The sequence below is a fragment of the Heloderma suspectum genome, chromosome 2 (assembly GCF_057233095.1).
Source record: "Heloderma suspectum isolate Gila_16-S chromosome 2, 16-S_ref, whole genome shotgun sequence".
In the NCBI taxonomy this organism is placed as follows: domain Eukaryota; kingdom Metazoa; phylum Chordata; class Lepidosauria; order Squamata; family Helodermatidae; genus Heloderma; species Heloderma suspectum.
The window spans coordinates 202,319,968-202,338,028 of NC_139459.1; the positions used below are offsets into that span (position 1 = coordinate 202,319,968).

At 45.1% G+C, this 18,061-nt stretch overlaps 1 protein-coding gene and 1 long non-coding RNA gene across 3 annotated transcripts; both read left to right on the plus strand.

The window, feature by feature from the left end:
• The first annotated feature begins 5,142 nt into the window (after window positions 1-5,142).
• On the plus strand, window positions 5,143-9,250 carry LOC146353822 (uncharacterized). Its single transcript, XR_014788185.1, has 3 exons — window positions 5,143-5,292; window positions 6,283-6,305; window positions 8,953-9,250. It is a non-coding gene; the product is annotated as an uncharacterized LOC146353822 (long non-coding RNA).
• Window positions 9,251-11,305: 2,055 nt separating this feature from the next.
• ZC3H10 (zinc finger CCCH-type containing 10) lies at window positions 11,306-17,259 on the plus strand. 2 transcript variants are annotated; one of them, XM_084837387.1, is made up of 2 exons: window positions 11,306-11,355; window positions 14,871-17,259. In XM_084837387.1, exon 2 carries the CDS (start codon window positions 14,897-14,899, stop codon window positions 16,082-16,084), a length of 1,188 nt encoding a protein of 395 aa, XP_084693513.1. In that variant the 5' UTR covers window positions 11,306-11,355; window positions 14,871-14,896; the 3' UTR covers window positions 16,085-17,259. The 2 variants fall into 2 exon arrangements, with proteins under 2 accessions (XP_084693513.1, XP_084693512.1); XM_084837386.1 differs by having other exon boundaries at window positions 11,337-11,813.
• The last annotated feature ends 802 nt before the right edge of the window (window positions 17,260-18,061 follow it).

Below are 18,061 nucleotides of genomic sequence, written 5' to 3' on the forward strand. Positions count from 1 at the left end.
TGTAAAGCTAGAACAGAGACACTTGGCAGCAGGATATACTTTCCACAGGCCTGCTCCACATGTCCAAATGGATGGCTCTCTCCACAGCTTGGCTTTCCTGGCACAAGAGCAGGTTGCTCCTTATAGAAGGCAAGGAGGAATCTCCTTCCTGCCATAGCTCCGCGTTGCCCTTGCAGTAGGGGCCTGGTTGGCCTGCAGAGAGAGATGAGAGTGCATGCATAATGGCTGCATTCAGCATTAGGCTCAGAGTGGCAGGCTGGCAGCAGTCATTAATGCTACTAGTCAGCCTCTGGAACAGGCAAAGCCAGAGGAGCAAGCACAACACCAGTAAATTACTATATCCCCACCATCATAGCCTGTTGGGGTGGGCGAAGAAAAAACAGTTCATCAACTGGTGTACATATTAGTATTATGAATGTCTCTGAATTGTAAGCCAATATACAGAAGGTAGAGCGCAAGTAGTAGAACTTGATCAACAGCTAGGTTTTATTGTCTTAAAGAGCAAATCTAGGGCAGAGCGCACATGTAATGTTCCTTCTTGCTTACTCACATGTGACAATGAGCGCGCTACATGTCCCAGGTATAAGAGGCACTGCTGGAAATGTGTGTGGTATAATCTGTGAACTGCTAGTTTCCCCTTCTTCCTGAAACAGGTTGAATAGGGATTAACATAATTTCCCATTAAGTAAAAATTGGTAAGCTAACTGAAGGCCCCCCCTTCATGGATCACTGTCTTGTTGTGGCAAAGGGGCTTGCGTAACTCAGTGAAGCCATAAGCTATGCCGTGCAGGGCCACCCAAGACGGACAGGTCATGGCAGAGAGCTCTGACAAAAGGTGGTCCACTGGAGAAGGAAATGGCAACCCACTCCAGTATTCTTGCCAAGAAAACCCCATGGAACGTATCACAAGGCTAAAAGATATGACGCCGGAAGATGAGCCCCTCAGGTCGGAAGGTGTCCAATATACTACTGGGGAAGAGCAGAGGGTATTTCCAAGTAGCGCCAGAAAGAGTGAAGCGGCTGGGCCAAAGCCGAAAGGACACTCAGCTGTGGATGTGTCTGGTGGTGAAAAGAAAATCCGATGCTGTAAAGAACAATATTGTTTAGGAACCTGGAATGTCAGATCAATGAATCAAGGTAAGCTGGAGGTGGTTAAACATGAGATGGCAAGATTGAACATCAACATCTTGGGAATCAGCAAACTAAAATGGACAAGCATGGGCAAATTTAATTCAGGTGACCATCATATCTACTACTGTGGGCAAGAATCCCTTAGAAGAAATGGAGTAGCACTCATAGTAAACAAAAGGGTGGGAAAAGCAGTACTGGGGTACAATCTCAAACACGATAGAAAGATCTCAGTACGAATCCAAGGCAAACCACTCAACATCACAGTAATTCAAGTCTATGCCCCAGCCATGGAGGCCGAAGAAGCTGAGGTTGATCGGTTCTATGAAGACCTACAACACCTACTAGAACTAACACCAAAAAAAGATGTCCTCTTCCTACTTTAGCATTCCAATCCCCTATGATGAAGTCAAGAAATCACTGGGATAACAGGCAGGCATGGCCTTGGTGTACAAAATGGAGCAGGACAAAGGCTAATTGAGTTTTGCCAAGAGAACACGCTGATCATAGCAAACACTCTTTTCCAACAGCACAAGAGGCGACTCTACACATGGACGTCACCAGATGGTCAATATCGAAATCAGATTGATTATGTCCTTTGTAGCCAAAGATGGAGAAGCTCTATACAGTCAGTAAAAACAAGACCTGGAGCTGACTGTGGCTCAGATCATGAGCTTGTTGCAAAATTTCGGCTTAAATTGAAGAACGTAGGGAAAACCACTAAACCATTCAGGTATGACCTAAATCACATCCCTTATGAATATACAGTGGAGGTAAGGAATAGATTTAAGGGATTAGACCTGATAGACAGAGTGCCTGAGGAACTATGGATGGAGGTCCATAACATTGTTCAGGAGGCAGCAACGGAATCCATCCCAAAGAAAAAGAAGTGCAAGAAAGCCAAGTGGCTGTCTGATGAGGCTTTACAAGTAGCTGAGGAAAGAAGGGAAGCGAAAAGCAAGGGAGAAAGGGGAAGATATATCCAACTGAATGCAGAGTTCCAGAGAATTGCAAGGACTGACAAGAAGGCCTTCTTAAATGAACAATGCAAAGAAATCGAGGAAAACAACAGAATGGGAAAGACTAGAGATCTCTTCAAGAAAATCAGAGATCTAAAGGGAACGTTTTGTGCAAAGATGGGCATGATAAAGGACAAAGAAGGCAGGGACCTAACAGAAGCAGATGAGATTAAGAAGAGGTGGCAAGAATACACAGAAGAACTATGCAGGAAAGATCTGAATGTCCCTGATAGCCATGATAGTGCGGTCACTGAACTTGAGCCGGACATCCTCGAGAGTGAAGTCAAGTGGGCCTTAGGAAGCATTAGTAACAACAAAGCTAGCAGAGATGACAGTATTCCAGCTGAGCTATTTAAGATCCTAAAAGATGATGCTGTGCTGTTAAAGTGCTGCACTCAATATGCCAACAAATTTGGAACACTCAACAATGGCTGCAAGACTGGAAAAGGTCAGTTTACATTCCAATTCCAAAGAAGGGCAACGCCAAAGAGTGTTCAAACTACCGCACAATTGCGCTCATTTCACATGCCAGCAAGGTGATGCTCAAAATCCTACAAGCTAGGCTTCAGCAGTATGCGAACCAAGAACTACCGGAAGTACAAGCTGGGTTTCTAAGAGGCAGAGGAACTAGAGATCAAATCGCCAACTTTCGCTGGATCATGGAGAAAGCAAGAGAATTCCAGAAAAACATCTATTTCTGCTTCATTGACTACGCTAAAGCCTTTGATGGTGTGGATCACAACAAACTGTGGCAAATTCTTAAAGTGATGGGAATACCAGACCACCTTACCTGTCTCCTGAGAAACCTGTACGAGGGTCAAGAAGCAACAGTAAGAACCAGACATGGAACAACCGATTGGATCAAAATTGGGAATGGAGTACGACAAGGCTGCATATTGTCACCCTGCTTATTTAACTTATATGCAGAGTACATCATGAGAAACGCCGGGTTGGATGAATCACAGGTCGGAATTAAGATTGCTGGGAGAATTATCAACAACCTCCGATATGCAGACGATACCACCCTAATGGCAGAAAGCGAAGAGGATCTCAAGAGCCTCTTATTGAGGGTGAAAGTGGAGAGTGCAAAAGCTGGTTTGAAACTCAACATTAAAAAAACTAAGATCATGGCATCTGGCCCCATCACTTCCTGGCATATAGAAGGGGAAGAAATGGAAGCAGTGACAGTTTTTACTTTCCTGGGCTCCAAGATCACCGCAGATGGTGACTGTACTGTAGCCATGAAATTAAAAGACGCTTGCTCCTGGGGAGGAAAGCTATGGCAAACCTAGACAGCATAGTAAGAAGCAGAGACATCACCTTGCCGACAAAGGTCCGTCTAATCAAAGCTATGGTTTTCCCAGTAGTAATGTATGGCTGTGAGAGCTGGACTATAAGGAAGGCTGAGCGCCGAAGAATTGATGCTTTCTAACTGTGGTGCTGGAGAAGACTCTTACGAGTGCCCTGGACTGCAAGGAGGTCAAATCAGTCCATCCTAAAGGAAATCAACCCTGAGTGCTCATTGGAAGGACAGATAATGAAGCTGAAGCTCCAATATTTTGGCCACCTAATGCGAAGAGAAAACTCCCTGGAAAAGACCCTGATGCTGGGAAAGACTGAAGGCAAAAGGAGAAGGGGACGGCAGAGGATGAGATGGCTAGATAGCATCACGGATGCAATGAATATGAACTTGAGCACGCTCCGGGAGAGAGCGCAGGACAGGAAGGCCTGGCGTGCTATGGTCCATGGGGTCACGAAGAGTTGGACACGACTGAACGACTGAACAACAACGACAACAACAACAACAACAACAACAACAACTGAGGGCCCACACATTTACCATAGTGTAAACTCCATTGGCCATGCATGGCTGAATAAATTGGGCAACTACTAGCACTTAAGGCTGTGTCAGTTCTTACATGTTAAGGCATAGAACCATTTCAAGTAAAACTCAGGTTTTTATAAAAAGCACTACACTGTAAAAATAGTCATCTGTCTGGTTGTGATTGGTTAGCGCTCCCTTATCTGTGTCCATCTGGGGTATCCTTGCAGGTTAGTACTCCGAATATGTAATTACTAATTATCAAGCATTTGGCACATGAAAAAGTGCTATAACTGTTAATATTGATCCAGCTGCTCTTCTCTAAATGCCTTAACTGGCTGGGGGAGGGGAAGGGAGGCAGGAAGCAAAGTATGGGCTTCAAACCTGCACACGCATATGGTTAGGATTAAAGGCAGAAACCCAGTTTGCACAAGTCTTCTATTGTCATCCTTATATGCAGAGATGTCATATAAGGTTGCAATCCTATGTGTAAGTATTTGGGATGAGAGTAAATCCCATTGAACAAAGCGGGACTTGCTTCTGCAAATTCATGTGATCAGGCTGCATGTTTCTAGCACTTCGGTTATTTAGGATTAGCAGACCCTAGGTCTGTCTTTAGACTACTTCAATGGGCATTCTTCAATAATCCCAGACGTCTTGTGCGAGCTACATTTGGTGGTTAATGTGTAAAAGGACTGCAGTTTAAAGCTGCTTGCCTCCTACACTTTGACCTTGAACCTTTAATCCTGATCGTATGTGTGTAGGCGGATTGAGTTTGAAAAGTAGTTTAAGAAATGCTCTCTGTGCATAGGCAGAGGCAGTATTTACTGTATATTCCATCGCTGAAGTCTACTAATTGAAAGAGATTGGGTCCTAGCTCTGATCAACCCTAGTCAGGTTAATAGGTGGTTTCTCTACAACCTCAGAAGCTTAACTGTGCACCCCCACCACGTCCCACCGTTTAGACAACGACTGGCAGCAGGCTAAGAACTTCTCCTTTTACGTTCAAAATGGTGGTGGACTACACCGTAGCCTCAATCTGAGAGAAATATAATGCGCTCCCTTACGCATGAAAACTACATCTCCCACCATGCAACACGAAGGACACGAATGTGACGCAATCCTTCCGCGTACAAAGTGACCTATAAATAGCAACCGACGGCCTTCGTAGGCCTTTCTGCTGTTGCCGCCATCGCCATCTTTTTTGTGAGCTGCTTGGCGGGGACTGGCGCGGTCTTGTGTATCCGTCGCCATCCGACTACAGCCTTGTTGCCTGTGCTCGGGAACTGAGCCCGGGGGGCCCACCCCAACATGAGAGCTAAGGTGAGTGGAGGATCGGGCTGGTTAGTGCGCTTACCTGTAAATGTAGATTGGATTTGGGGCCTGTACGTCGTCTTCCGGCACGGGGAGGTCGCACCTTCGCTTGGTGGGCCGAAGATGTTTATGGGATGTTAATGACGGAGAGTGAGGAGCATGAAATGAAGAATTGGGAGGAATGCCTGAGGCCTTGGACCAAGCAAGAATTTCTTTATGCTTTGGGCCTATGTGGTGAGAAGGACCTGTATTGAGGCCTAGGCTGTTTTTGAATACATAGTTGGGTGAAGGGAGAGGGGGCACATCGTGTGTGGTGTAAATTGCATGGAGTAATTAATTACTAGTAAAAAATGAGAGGCCCTAGAATCCTGGGGGCAATTTCGTATGGAAATGGATATGAAGATCTGATGTCCGTGGAAGCTTCTTGCTTTGTTAGGCCACGGCTGAGTTACATAGTGAGTGCTACGGGCTGCATTCCTGAATGTGTGCGGTCACGGTGTGAGCAAGATGCTGGACTAGATAAGCCGTTGGTCTGATCCAGCATGGCTCTTCTCTCTCACACATACACACTTAGGCGTAATTAAGCCCTATTAATCTCTGGGAGACTTACTCCTGAGTAAAATATACGTAGGATTGCATTGTTAAATAGCGTTTGTGAGCCCTGAATAACTGAGTAGAAAAAAGGTGTGATGTATGGGTAATGCTTGATTGCAGTGTTGCGCAAAGCACCGATTTTCCTTTGACTTTGTAAGTATATGGATGCCTCGTTTAGCTCACTCTGTTCATCTGGTATTGATCTCAGGATAGGTTCCTGTATTTTGCTCCTGAACTCTGCCATTGCAGTTTCTAAATGATAAGTATGGTGATTGATTTATAAGTATTGACAGCTAAAATAAAAAATGTAAAAATGTGTTCTGAGATGTGACTTATGTCGTTGTTCTGTGATTTGGTGTTATAAAAAATGCTGACTTGTGACTTTTTTCTCCCCCCCTTCTCTAGTGGCGAAAGAAGCGAATGCGTAGGTATGTGACCATGTGTTTTTATTTTACTCTGCACCTTATTTGCTTGTTCTCTAACAGTCGAAGATCCTTTATCAGAATTCTTAATTAAAGTGCATTTAATCTCATTTTAGTCAGACAGTTATTCATACATAGCCATCTTAAAACTAGATGGTGGCAGTTAAAATCTGAAGGCCCCAAACCTATGTAAGCTCAGAATTGGTCCATTGGCTAAGGTGAATTGAAATGCAGTTCTAAGCATGTTTACTCAGAAAGTCCCATTGAGCTCAATGATGCTTACTGCCTTGTAAGTCTGCTCAGAATTGCAGCAAAGTGGTCTTACACTGGTGCATGGGTGCTGTATTTCTTCTTTCATTGGTGCAGCCAGAAGTCCACACCAATGCAAAGAATCTAGGCAGTGCAGGTGCAGCTGAACCATGTAAAGCCTAGTTTGTATAGATCCTGATGAGTGGAAACAGGCCATGGCTGTTTTGCAAGGGAGCACTTAAACATGAGTGATAACTCAAAGCAGAAGACTGCCAGTGAAGAGCTCCATAATATAATGGGGCATACGCAGCTAGTTTGAATACTAGAGGCCATACTTACCCTTGAGACAGACCCTCCCTGTCTTGCACACCCATAAATTCACCAGATACAAGAGAACAAATGAACCTCATTGGGAATGCACAAGGAATAAACTGAACATTGGCCCAACGCTAATGAAAGGAGCCAATGCACAGAGAGGAGGACTGAATGCAATGATGCAATCAAAGTGGAGGGCTGGGCAGTAAGCCTTCTGTTTTAATCATGATTCTCTTTTAATTCTTAAGGCATTTATTCCTCAATGCATCCTATTGGTTCTTGTTTCCTGCACAAGCAAGCTTTGTGTCACCTAGGGGTCATAAACTGAGAAACATAAGAATATGTGGTCTGTGCATGCAGCATTTAGCAACTGCACTTCATGAAAATGTTTTGTTTTTGTTGCAATGTGCATAGCTATAATCCTGAACACACTTACTAAGCAGCAAACCCTGTTAATCAAGTAGGACTTGGCAAACATACTATGCTTGCACTGCACCTGTGTTAAATGAGGACTTCATCTAGGGCAGTATCTCATCCTTTTGTAAAAAGCTACTTATATCTACTTTCTCAAACTGTAGTAGTGGTTCCTTTCTCTTCTCTCCCCCACTCCTCTTCAGTGGTAGAGAATTTCAATCAGAATTAAGCTAAGGTTCCCTCACTTGCTTGTTTTTTGGGAACAGTCCTTTCATCTTCACCCCACCCCCTGAAGATGTGTTACCTTACTAAGCTGAAGTGTGAAGTATTTTGTTTTTGAAAAATAAACTCTTAACAAATTGTATCTGTCGAAGATAATACTTGTACTATTTCAGGATTGTGTGTATGTATTGCCTTTTAGAAATTCTAGGGGAAATGGCAAAAAGCTACTGAATTTTCAGCATGAACTTAGTTGATTAGGTTCAGAATTCCAGCAGTATGCCATTAGTGAATTGCCAGTGCATACTGAGTTAAGGAAGTAAGGGTGCAATCCTATGCATGTTTAGACAGAGAAAAAGCTTACAACTCCCAGCATGCTCCAGCTGGCTGGGGCATGCTGGGAGTTGTAGGCCTTTTCTCTGTCTAAACATGCATAGGATTGCACCCTAAGGGCGCAATCATCTAGATAGACGGCTGCCCCCAAACTCAGAGGTGACCGCCTATCCAAAGCAGGATAGGAGAAGCACAGAGGGGATCGTTCCCTCCGCAGTTCTCCTGCCTGGCTTTTTCGGCTAGACAGCTGCTTTCAGTCTAGCTGGGGGAGCAGGGAGGGAGGCTATGCTCTCCCTGCCCCAGAATGCCCCCCAGCCACACCCCTTTCCAGCTGCCGTGCACTCCTCTTGCAAGCGTGGAGGATGGGGCTGTTCCGCGCTGCCTCCGAGGCAGCGCAGAAGTGGGGGGAGGTCAGTTTTCCGGGAACCAACCTCATTCCCGGCCGTCTAGCTGCTGTCTAGTGGCCATTGCCCCCTAAGTGTGTTATTATCCCCAGTTGAGACTAGAGAATTGAAGGCCTCGGGCATTTCCAATAAATGAAGCTCTTGGTATTGGGCATGGAAAGTGACACAAGTTCTGCATTCTGTCTGGTGTGTGTGTATAGCAGCTAGGAAGTGGGGCTGAGGAGGAATAAGTGCTGCCACCTGTCAACTGCTTGTGTTTTCCACTTCTAGAGTAATGAGTGTACAAGTTTCCTCACTTATGGTGGTAGAGTTCCAGCAGTTTTATTGCTCTGGTTTGCACTTCAGTGTGCCTCTTGCATGTTGATGTGGAAACTAAAATCTGACAATACATTTGGTGTTCTAGCAATTGCAGGGCTATAAGCTGCCTGGTTAGCACATTTATCTGAGATTTCCAGTTTGTGGTCCCTGAAAGCTGCAGTCTTAACTTGCTTCCCAGAAATGGATTTGCGGGAGGCATGAGCTGCATCTTGTCTTGCTCCCTCTTGGTTGTCTCCACAGTTCTGATTCTGCAAGCAAATTGTGGGAATTATGAACAGGTGTGGTGGGCATGCCGCTGGAAGACCCACCTGCACTACTTGAAAAGTGTCTTATTAATTTGAACTGCCATATGGTGCAATGTTACATTAGTACTGACAGTTAAAGAAGATTATCTCTTACAGGCTGAAGCGCAAAAGGCGAAAGATGAGGCAGAGGTCCAAGTAGACATCGCTCACAGTGCTACTGAAGCTGCAAAACAGCTTGGAAGGGTGGAGCTTGGGAAGCTGACTTCCAGATAATGCCTTCAGTTTTCTGCTGCTGCTAGAAGACTCCTTGTCTCTCTTCAGGAGGTTCCATCTTAAAGCCTAGGAGCTGTGATCCTTCAAGGGTGTTGCCCCTGAGCTTTACTATTCTGGACTGATTCTGTTCTTTGTGGCATGATGTAGTGACTGTATAAAATAAAACCCTTTTTGGGAGGAATTCTGAACATTTTTTCCTCTAACAAATGTTGAACCTTCAGTAAAAAGTTTTGAAATGGTGGTAACCCAAATATAATTTCTGGGTAGCTTAAATTTCACTTGAAAAATTGGTCTGTAATTTTGTCTTTATTAGTACTCTGATAGTTTTTCACACTTGTTCATACACAACTACCATATTGCATTCTAATCCTTGTGGTGGGGTGGGATCTAACCCTCTATTCTTCAGGTTGAAAGAAGTGATGCTACTTTGCAGAGTTCTCTTGAAGTGAAAGCATCCTGCTTTCAACCTGGTTAGCATCATTTCCTAAACTACCTTCCTCAGGAGGTGGTTCTGGCCAGAACAGAATCAACTGGCAAGAGGCTGTCATAGCTTTCAGCTGTACGGGTATTGCAACAACTTTTGAGAGTAGATTTCCTCCCAGTTGAGCTACTTTGGGAGGAGCACAATGCCTATATGTGTATCTGGATCCCCCGGCTAAGAAAGGTTGGCTGTTTTTGGAATACTTATAGCACATGTTTTTGCTTGGACGATACACTGAGCTTGTTCGCTAAAGTTAAAAGGTACTCTGTTGAATGTTTCTAGCTAGGTTGTGCTGCTTTGGAAATTAGTAGGAGCTGCCATTCATTTGCAGTCTGCCAGTGGCTTGGTTTCCCCTCACTTAGGGTTAACAATGAATTCTCGAAATCAACTGTTCCTAGAATCGCAGTTCTCATAATCTATCCCAATGTGAGGCTATTTCTCCATCCATAAGTAACATGCAGGCTGACAGCAGTCTAATACTAGGGAACAAGGACTGTATAATGGATAGTTAGCACAGATATTAGGAGCAATACACAACTACCATTCACTGTACCAGCATTTCCTAACTCCATGCAGTCTAGATGTGTAGGGTTACATTTCCCAGCAACCCTGAGCTGGCTGGGTTGGGGAAGGCAGCACTAAACCTATCTAGTGAATCTGTTCTATAGTCTGTATAATGGCATGACTTGAAACTTTCCTTTGCATTGGATGCAGAGCTGTGCATGTTGTAGAAGGGGTTGCAAGGAAAGCCCTTCATAACCTGAAAAAGGAATATGGCTGTAAAAGATTTATATGCTTCCTTTAAAAACAAGGGTGCTAATTGCACTTTCTAGTATTTAATTTCTGGAATTAGTAGGTGCTTGGTTAGTTTGTGGTAAACTTCCAGTTTGGCAGATCAGACATGTAGGCATGATGCTGTCTTCTGCTGTTGCAGAAGTGCACTGTGCAGATAAACTCGATAATTGGTAGCATGATCTATATCAAATTAGTACAAGCTGCAGAATACATTTCTCATGCTGCCCAAACAGTAGGGGGTTGGGAGGTAGATGGTTGCCTAGTGTTCTGTGATGGCAAAGCCTAGAAATGTGGAAGCTAGAAAGCATCAGTGCAAGACTTGGAATTTTCTAGAACTATAATGCCTGAATTTTATTTGCGCAGATAGCCATCAGGTGATGTATTTTTCCAAAAAGGTGCTTACTGTTTGGCTGTACAATTTGGTCAATTGCGAATTGGAATGGGTAAAAATGTACTTCATAACTACAGCTCCGCTATGTGATGGATCAAAAAGATGACACTTTCGTATTGCGTGGCTGGATGCCTAACATTCCGACTAATAGGGCATTTCCTCGTCAGTTTATTTCATTGCTGTTGAAAAGCGGCAACCCCAGCGAAACGGTAGAGCTACAGCGCTGTCTTGTGGGGGTGTTGAAGGGCCGAGCCTGGCGGGCGATTGGCGTTGGCGATCTGATGAGGCTCCTTGCCCCCGCCGAAGGAGTCCGGTGGAAGTCCCGTGGCCTTTCAGCGAGCGTGTCTTCTGACCTCACGCTCGTTACAAAGTCCGGCAGACCTCGTTTCATCCCCCCCCCCGCCCCGTCACGTTTCTTATTTTCAACGACGAATGCGACGGTGGAAGGGGAGGGGAAATATAGCGTCATATTGCCATGGCAACGGTGACTGCCGGTTACTCACGCCGCCGTCACGTGCGGAGGAAGAAGCATAGAGTACTTCCGGCGGCAGTGGCAAGAGGGGGAGGTTACGCCGGAAGGGGTTGCGCTTTGTTTGGACCAGAGGAGGTCGGAGTGAGGGTGAGTGGGTGGAGGTGGCGAATTGGTAGTCCGGCCTTGGCCCCCCTTGTTCCAGCTCCGGGTTCTAGTGCCCGCCCCCCTTTCCTTAGGCATGAACGGCCCGGCCCTGGAGACCCTTAGGCCCCGACCCTGCGAATCTCTCTCTTCCCTGGGCCTTCCACAGGAGCACCCCGCTCCCCTTCTTGTTTTCCGGGCAGGCTGTCTTCCTCCTTCCCCTCGCTGACCTCATGCAGCCAAACTGAGCGCCGCCTCGGACTTTCCCTCTCAGGAAGTGGGCTGGTTTTCGAAAGGGTTGTTTGCTTTTTGGGGTTAGGGGGAGCTTGTAGAGTTTGAATGGTGCTGGGGATAGTTGGAGAACGGAGCAGCAGATGAACTATGTGCACAGGAACTGTCATCAGTGATGAGCTACATTCTCACTGCTCGAATCGGGATGTGCATCCTCACCACTGATGAAACAGGTTTGTTCTTAGTTTTTTCTTTCTAAAAACAAATATATCAATATCACTTGCCGTCAAAGTACTACAGAGTGGCCTGATAAAGTAGATACTTAGTTCGAAAAGTTACAAGATGTGAACATACAAATTGTAATTGTACTTCCAGTCAACACAATGTTTGGAAGGGGAGTTGCTGCTTTTGTACAGTGTATACTTTTAAAAAGGCCAATCAACCTTTCAGCTGTAATGTTGTAAATATGTGTCCCCAACCACTAGAGAGACAAACTGTATAAGAAAGCATACTAGGCTTGACAGGTATGGTTTTTCTTCTTCAAATGTTGCTGTTACCTTTATTTGGGGATCAAATAGGTGAATAGCTTTCCAATGATGTGCTTAGGAGCTGTTGTGTTTTCTCAGAAAACTATTGGGGATTCCTTGGTAAGAAAATCAATAATGGTAGGCAAGCTTCCTTAAGGGCTGCTTTTTTCTCAGCAATGTGCTGCCATAGGGGAGCATGGAGTGCATTTTAAATTCATATGGGATTATTTACAGCAGGCTTAGCTGGGGCTCTGTGAACTAAGTGTACCCTACTTGAGCTGTCTCCCTACCCCATCCTGCTTTTGCTAATCTTGTGTGAGAGTTCAGTGTAAGTTTTGTGTCATTCTGCAAATATAAGATATGCAGTTCTAGTTATTAGTTCTGACATTCTAGTTCTTTGAATGGGGGAGTATTTAACCTACAGTTTGAGATAGAACATCCGAGACACAGATTTACCACCTCAGTGAGAACTAAGTCTAAGAAACAGTGCCCAAGAGTAAGGCTGTGGAGGTTGGGGATGGCTCAGTTCTCATTCCAGTCCATTTGTACATAGAACTCAATCTGGGACATGGCTGAAATGGGACAAAACCTGCTCAGTCCAGACATGGAGATCATCAGGGCAAGAGAACAGTTATAGTCCCTATTCTAAAGGTGTCCTGGAGTGAATCCCTTACTGTCTTCCCATATACATGAATAGCTGACATTAATTCCTATTGGCCTGTGACTGTGTGGTGGGGCCATAGCTCAGTGACAGAGTGCATGTTTTGCATGTGTTAGGCCCCAGGTTCAATCCCTGCCATTTCCAGGTAGTACTGGGAAAGGCCACTGTCTGAAATGCCACTAGATGGACCAGTTGTCTGATCTGGTGTAGGACAGCTTCCTATGTTCCTAAAGCACTATGCAGATGTGTATAAAGTTGCAGTTGGAGCAAAATCTGTGCACCATCCCTGGCTCTAAGTGACACAGGCACCACTGGTGAGGGTTCCATGGGAGGGAAATAATGTCCCTCCTAAAGGCAACTAGAAGATTGTGAAGGAGGGGCACAGATTTCTGATCCCCTCCCCTGCAAATTGGCAGGATTTGGGAGGACCATTGTCTTCCCCCTCCTATGTAGCCAGCTTCTGTGTAGGAAGCATTCCTAACCCCTTTCTTAGAGCCCAAAGGCTGTGTTCAATTTGAGGGAATGGGGGTCAGGTTTGGCAAAGCAGGCATTAATTGGCCTTCCCATATTTCAGTCTTTAGCAGTGACCTTAGTGATGGATGGCAGGTTGTGGGAGTAAAGGTTTTATGTTGGAGTGGGTTTCCGGGGAGAATATGCTCCCTACTCTGCAGCTCAGACTTGATAGGCCTTTAAATAGTACATATAAGAGCTAGTTCTGAACTCTTATCTGTTTATCACATTCAGAGCAGGGTGAAAAGACAGAAAATGGAAAAATGGCTTCCAAGGACTAGAAGAGGATGGCAATGCTTTTACCCCCTTGAGAAACTGGCTTCAGGGGGAAGAGACAGTTCCCAGGAAATAAGAACGAATCAAATATGTCAAAGAAATTGGCTTGGTGGAGGATGGGATGGTGGATCAGGCTGAGGATGGATGGGTCTTGGCCTATAGCTAGTTAAAAATAATTGAAAATGGCTCAAAGGCTGTATGTATCAAGAACAAATTTAATGTGTATTTGTTAAAAAGTCATATCAGATTTGATCATATTGATTTCCCAAGTCTTGAGCCCTCACTAAAATGCTTCTAAAGTGAGTGATACAGAAAGCTAGGTAGTAATATGTAACTTTCCAAAATTACACAGAAACAGACATACACAATTGCTACCTTCTACCCTACATTAACTAATCCTCCTAATGTCATCATCTGTTTCTGTACATGCTGAAGCTGTATTTCACTCCTTCAGTTGTGAGCCCCTAGGGGACAGAAGTATTGACATATATAAAAATGCTGTAAGCTGCTCTGAGTCCAAGGGACTATAGCAGGATATAAATCAAATAAATAAGGATGTCTACGAAGTATGGAAAAATCCACCCTTACAGGTGTGATTATGAGCACAGTAGAGTGATTAAAACATGTTAGGAGGTAACTAATCCATATTGGGTGATCCTGCATATGCATGTGTGAAGTCAATAGGATCCCACACAGGGTGCCCCATACCCAAATACATCTTGAGGTCTGGCAAGATAAACACATAAAGCAGAATAACAGACCTATTGCTCAAGTAGCACATTCAGTTGCTCACCCAAATATCTTATCACTAGCAGTTTAGAATTTCTTGATTTAAACTTCACAACACCATAATGAGGCTCTGTGTCATTTGTATAGTTGGCTTGTTTGGCCATCAAGTCCTTCTCCTGAAGCCACGTATTCATAAACACAAGTATTTCGTTTTGGGACTATAAATGCCATTCAGGATAGCTATATGATGCTTGTAAACATTTGAACAATGGGCTACTGTAATAAGAAAGGCAATTGAAAAATCATGAAACTATGAAGAAAAGGATATTAAATAAGCTAGTTGAATTACTCCAGTCCTGATCATCCCTTTCGACTGGTAGAATTGGGGGAAAGTATGGGGAGAAATTAAAATAGCTGTTTTAAAGCCATTCCATCCATGCACATGCTGTAAGATTATGGTTCCACTCCAGTCATTTCTCTCTGATGGCCGAGAGGGCATGCACACAGTCTGTAAAATACTTTCTTAGATCTGCTAATTGAACACTTTCCCCCTTATGTTTCTTGCTTGGTCTCTTGCACTTTCACAGTAGCCTGATTTCGGCTCCAGGAAAAAATGCCTGACCGTGACAACACCTATAATGGTAGTGGCAGCGATGAGGCAAGTGCCAGCTCTGATGATATCTGCCGAGACTTCCTGCGCAACGTCTGCAAGCGAGGCAAGCGCTGTCGTTTCCGCCACCCTGACATCAATGAGGTAACCAACCTGGGAGTCAGCAAGAATGAGTTTATCTTCTGCCATGACTTCCAGAACAAGGAGTGTGTCCGCATCAACTGCCGCTTCATCCACGGCACCAAGGAGGACGAGGACTGTTACAAAAAGACTGGGGAGCTTCCCCCACGCCTACGTCAGAAAGTGGCAGCTGGGCTGGGCCTTTCCCCAGCTGATCTCCCCAATAGCAAGGAGGAGGTACCCATTTGTAGGGATTTTCTCAAAGGAGATTGCCAGCGTGGGGCCAAATGTAAATTCCAGCACCTGCAGCGGGATTATGAGTATGATGCCCGGGGGCTGGCCACCCGGGAGCAAGGCATCACTACTCCTGTGCGTCGCTATGACCCCTATGATCCCATGTACGACACCGACCGATGTTATGATGACCATGAACCTGTGCTCAAGCGGCGGCGGGTAGATGGTCTCCACTTCGAGACTTATGAGTACAACTTCACCAGTCCGCGTACGGTGGAATACCGGCTCTTGGAAGAGGAGAACATCATGCTCCGCAAACGTGTGGAGGACCTCAAGAAGCAGGTCAACAACCTCCTGGCCACCAATGAAGTCCTCTTGGAACAGAATGCCCAGTTCCGCAACCAGGCCAAAGTGATGACTCTCAGCTCAACAGCGACAGCCACTGAGCAGACTCTAGCACCAACTGTGGGTACGGTCACCAACTACAACCACAGCATTGCTCAGACTCACACCACTCTGAGCAGCCAAGCTCTGCAGCCACGGCCTGTCTCCCAGCAGGATTTGGTGGCTCCAGCTGGAGCACAGGCAGCACCTCCCAGCAATGCAGCACCTCCTATGAACCCTGAAATCACCCCGCTGTCAGCAGCTCTGGCCCAAACCATTGCGCAGGGCATGGCGCCACCTGTCTCAATGGCACCTGTGGCTGTATCGGTAGCGCCTGTGGCTGTGTCAATGGCTCAGCCATTGGGGGGCATCACCATGAGCCATGCTACTACACCCATGGTGACTTACCCAATAGCCTCCCAGAGCATGAGGATAACAGCCATGCCTCACTAGCCCACTGCTGAGGGAAGTGTCCTCATTCAATCTGTGCTGCCCCTAGGCCAAGGGAGAACAGTGATCAGGATCCATTTCTGTTGAAAGATAAGGATTAGGAAGAGAGAATAAAACTGATTTCAGATGTGGATTTGAAAGCCACTGGAATTCTCATTGTTACACAGGGGGAAGGACTGTAGCTTGGGCTGACAATTTGCCTCAAGCAGGCATATGTGACTTCTGCCACCCCCTACAAATGGCAGCAGGGCTCAGGGATGACAGAACTAACAAAGCAATTTGGAGCGTACAGTAATCTCATAGACTTTGTGTGTATCTTGTATCTATTTTTCAGCTTGTCCATCCTCATGTCATCCACCAGGCCCTTTGAGTTTAGTAACTGAGGAAATTCCCCCACCTCTGGAAGCTTTGCTTATGCATACCCAGACAGACAAAGAGAGAGAGTCCATCCATCCATCCTGTGGGGTGCTAGAGGGAAAATACAGTTAAGGTCCCCAGTGCTTGCCAGTAGGATGGAGCGAGGCTCTTCTTTGCTCAGTCAAAGAAAAGGGCAGAGGCTCAAAACATAGTAGCTCCGCAAAGAGCAGAGACTGAGGCAGCCTGCATCACTTGTCTTTGCATACCTTTTCTAGCAAGGATCCCAGCTCTTATGTAGAACTTGAGCTCTGTTACTCTAATAAACAGTGGGAAGAAAACTGGGAATGGTTCCAGAAAACAAAATTAAATCTAGTCATTCCTTCTGTCTTGATAGAAATGGAAAGTTCAAATTGTAGCCCTGGAAAGACCAGGTTTAACATGCATACCATAACTGAAGCTCTACAGTTTGCAGGGTAGAGGTGGTTGCAACTGTATATGAAGATGGCATATTTTGTATGAATTTTTGGGTTTTCCAAGAGTCCAGAATGAAGTGACAGGATCTCTTACAACTGCCCTAAGGCTGAGCAGCTTAATTTCTTGTTGACACTTGCAAGCCCAGAACAGCTCATTAGGTTTCTCCCACTCTCCTGTTCTTTCCACTGAGCTCTTTACTGCTCTCTGCCTGTATTTCATGTCTGAATTGCCCTCACATCCAAGGACATTGTAGGGATTTACTTGTTGTACATCACTTCACATTTTGTTATGACGACACCACACTTAAAAAAAAAAAGGAAAAAAAAGACAAGGAACTCTTCCCTCAACATATAGGGTGGGATTTTTTCCTTTCTTTTTTGGTTTTGTTTTGTTCATGTGAATGTCACCTCCTCCTCGGGTCTAAAGTAGCATTCGTGTCTTTCATGTTACATTTGGATTGGTTTTTATTAGAATGTTTTAAAGACAATGAGGAGAATGTTTCATGAACCAGATGTTTCCACGGTTAACAGTGTAAATGTTCTCAGCTATTAAAACAAAAGTACAGTCCTCACAAATATCCAGCACTTACATGATTACACACACACACATGCACACGCATGCACACACACACATCTTCTCCCTTCACAGCACTTCACAGATTTCTGCATATGCAATTCAGAATCTCCAGTGTGATACTGTACAGATCCTGAAATGTGTATTCCTGTGGAGTAGAATACAACAGCTTCCTCAAACACTGACAGCATTGCAGGAGATAGGGAGATAGTGAAGGAAAGGGAAAGAAATATCTTCTGATTTCAGACTAAATCTGTGGGGCTTGTAGGCTTGATTCTGCTTTGGGTGCAGCTTAACCAGCTGATATTGATCTATGGTGGATATCTTGATCTATTCATTGGCCTGCTATCCTATCATCCTATATGTTAACTAACAACACAGTGCTATACATGTTTACTCAGAAGTAATTCCCACTTCGTTCAATGGGGCTTGCTCCCTAGTAAGTGTATTTAGGACTGCAGCCAATGGCATTACAGGCATGCTTTTTCCTCATCAGCACATCTCTAAACTTCAAGCAACTAGGTGTGGAGTCTTCTAGGCTGTGTCTCTTTGCTGCCACTGTGGGTTAAAGGAGGG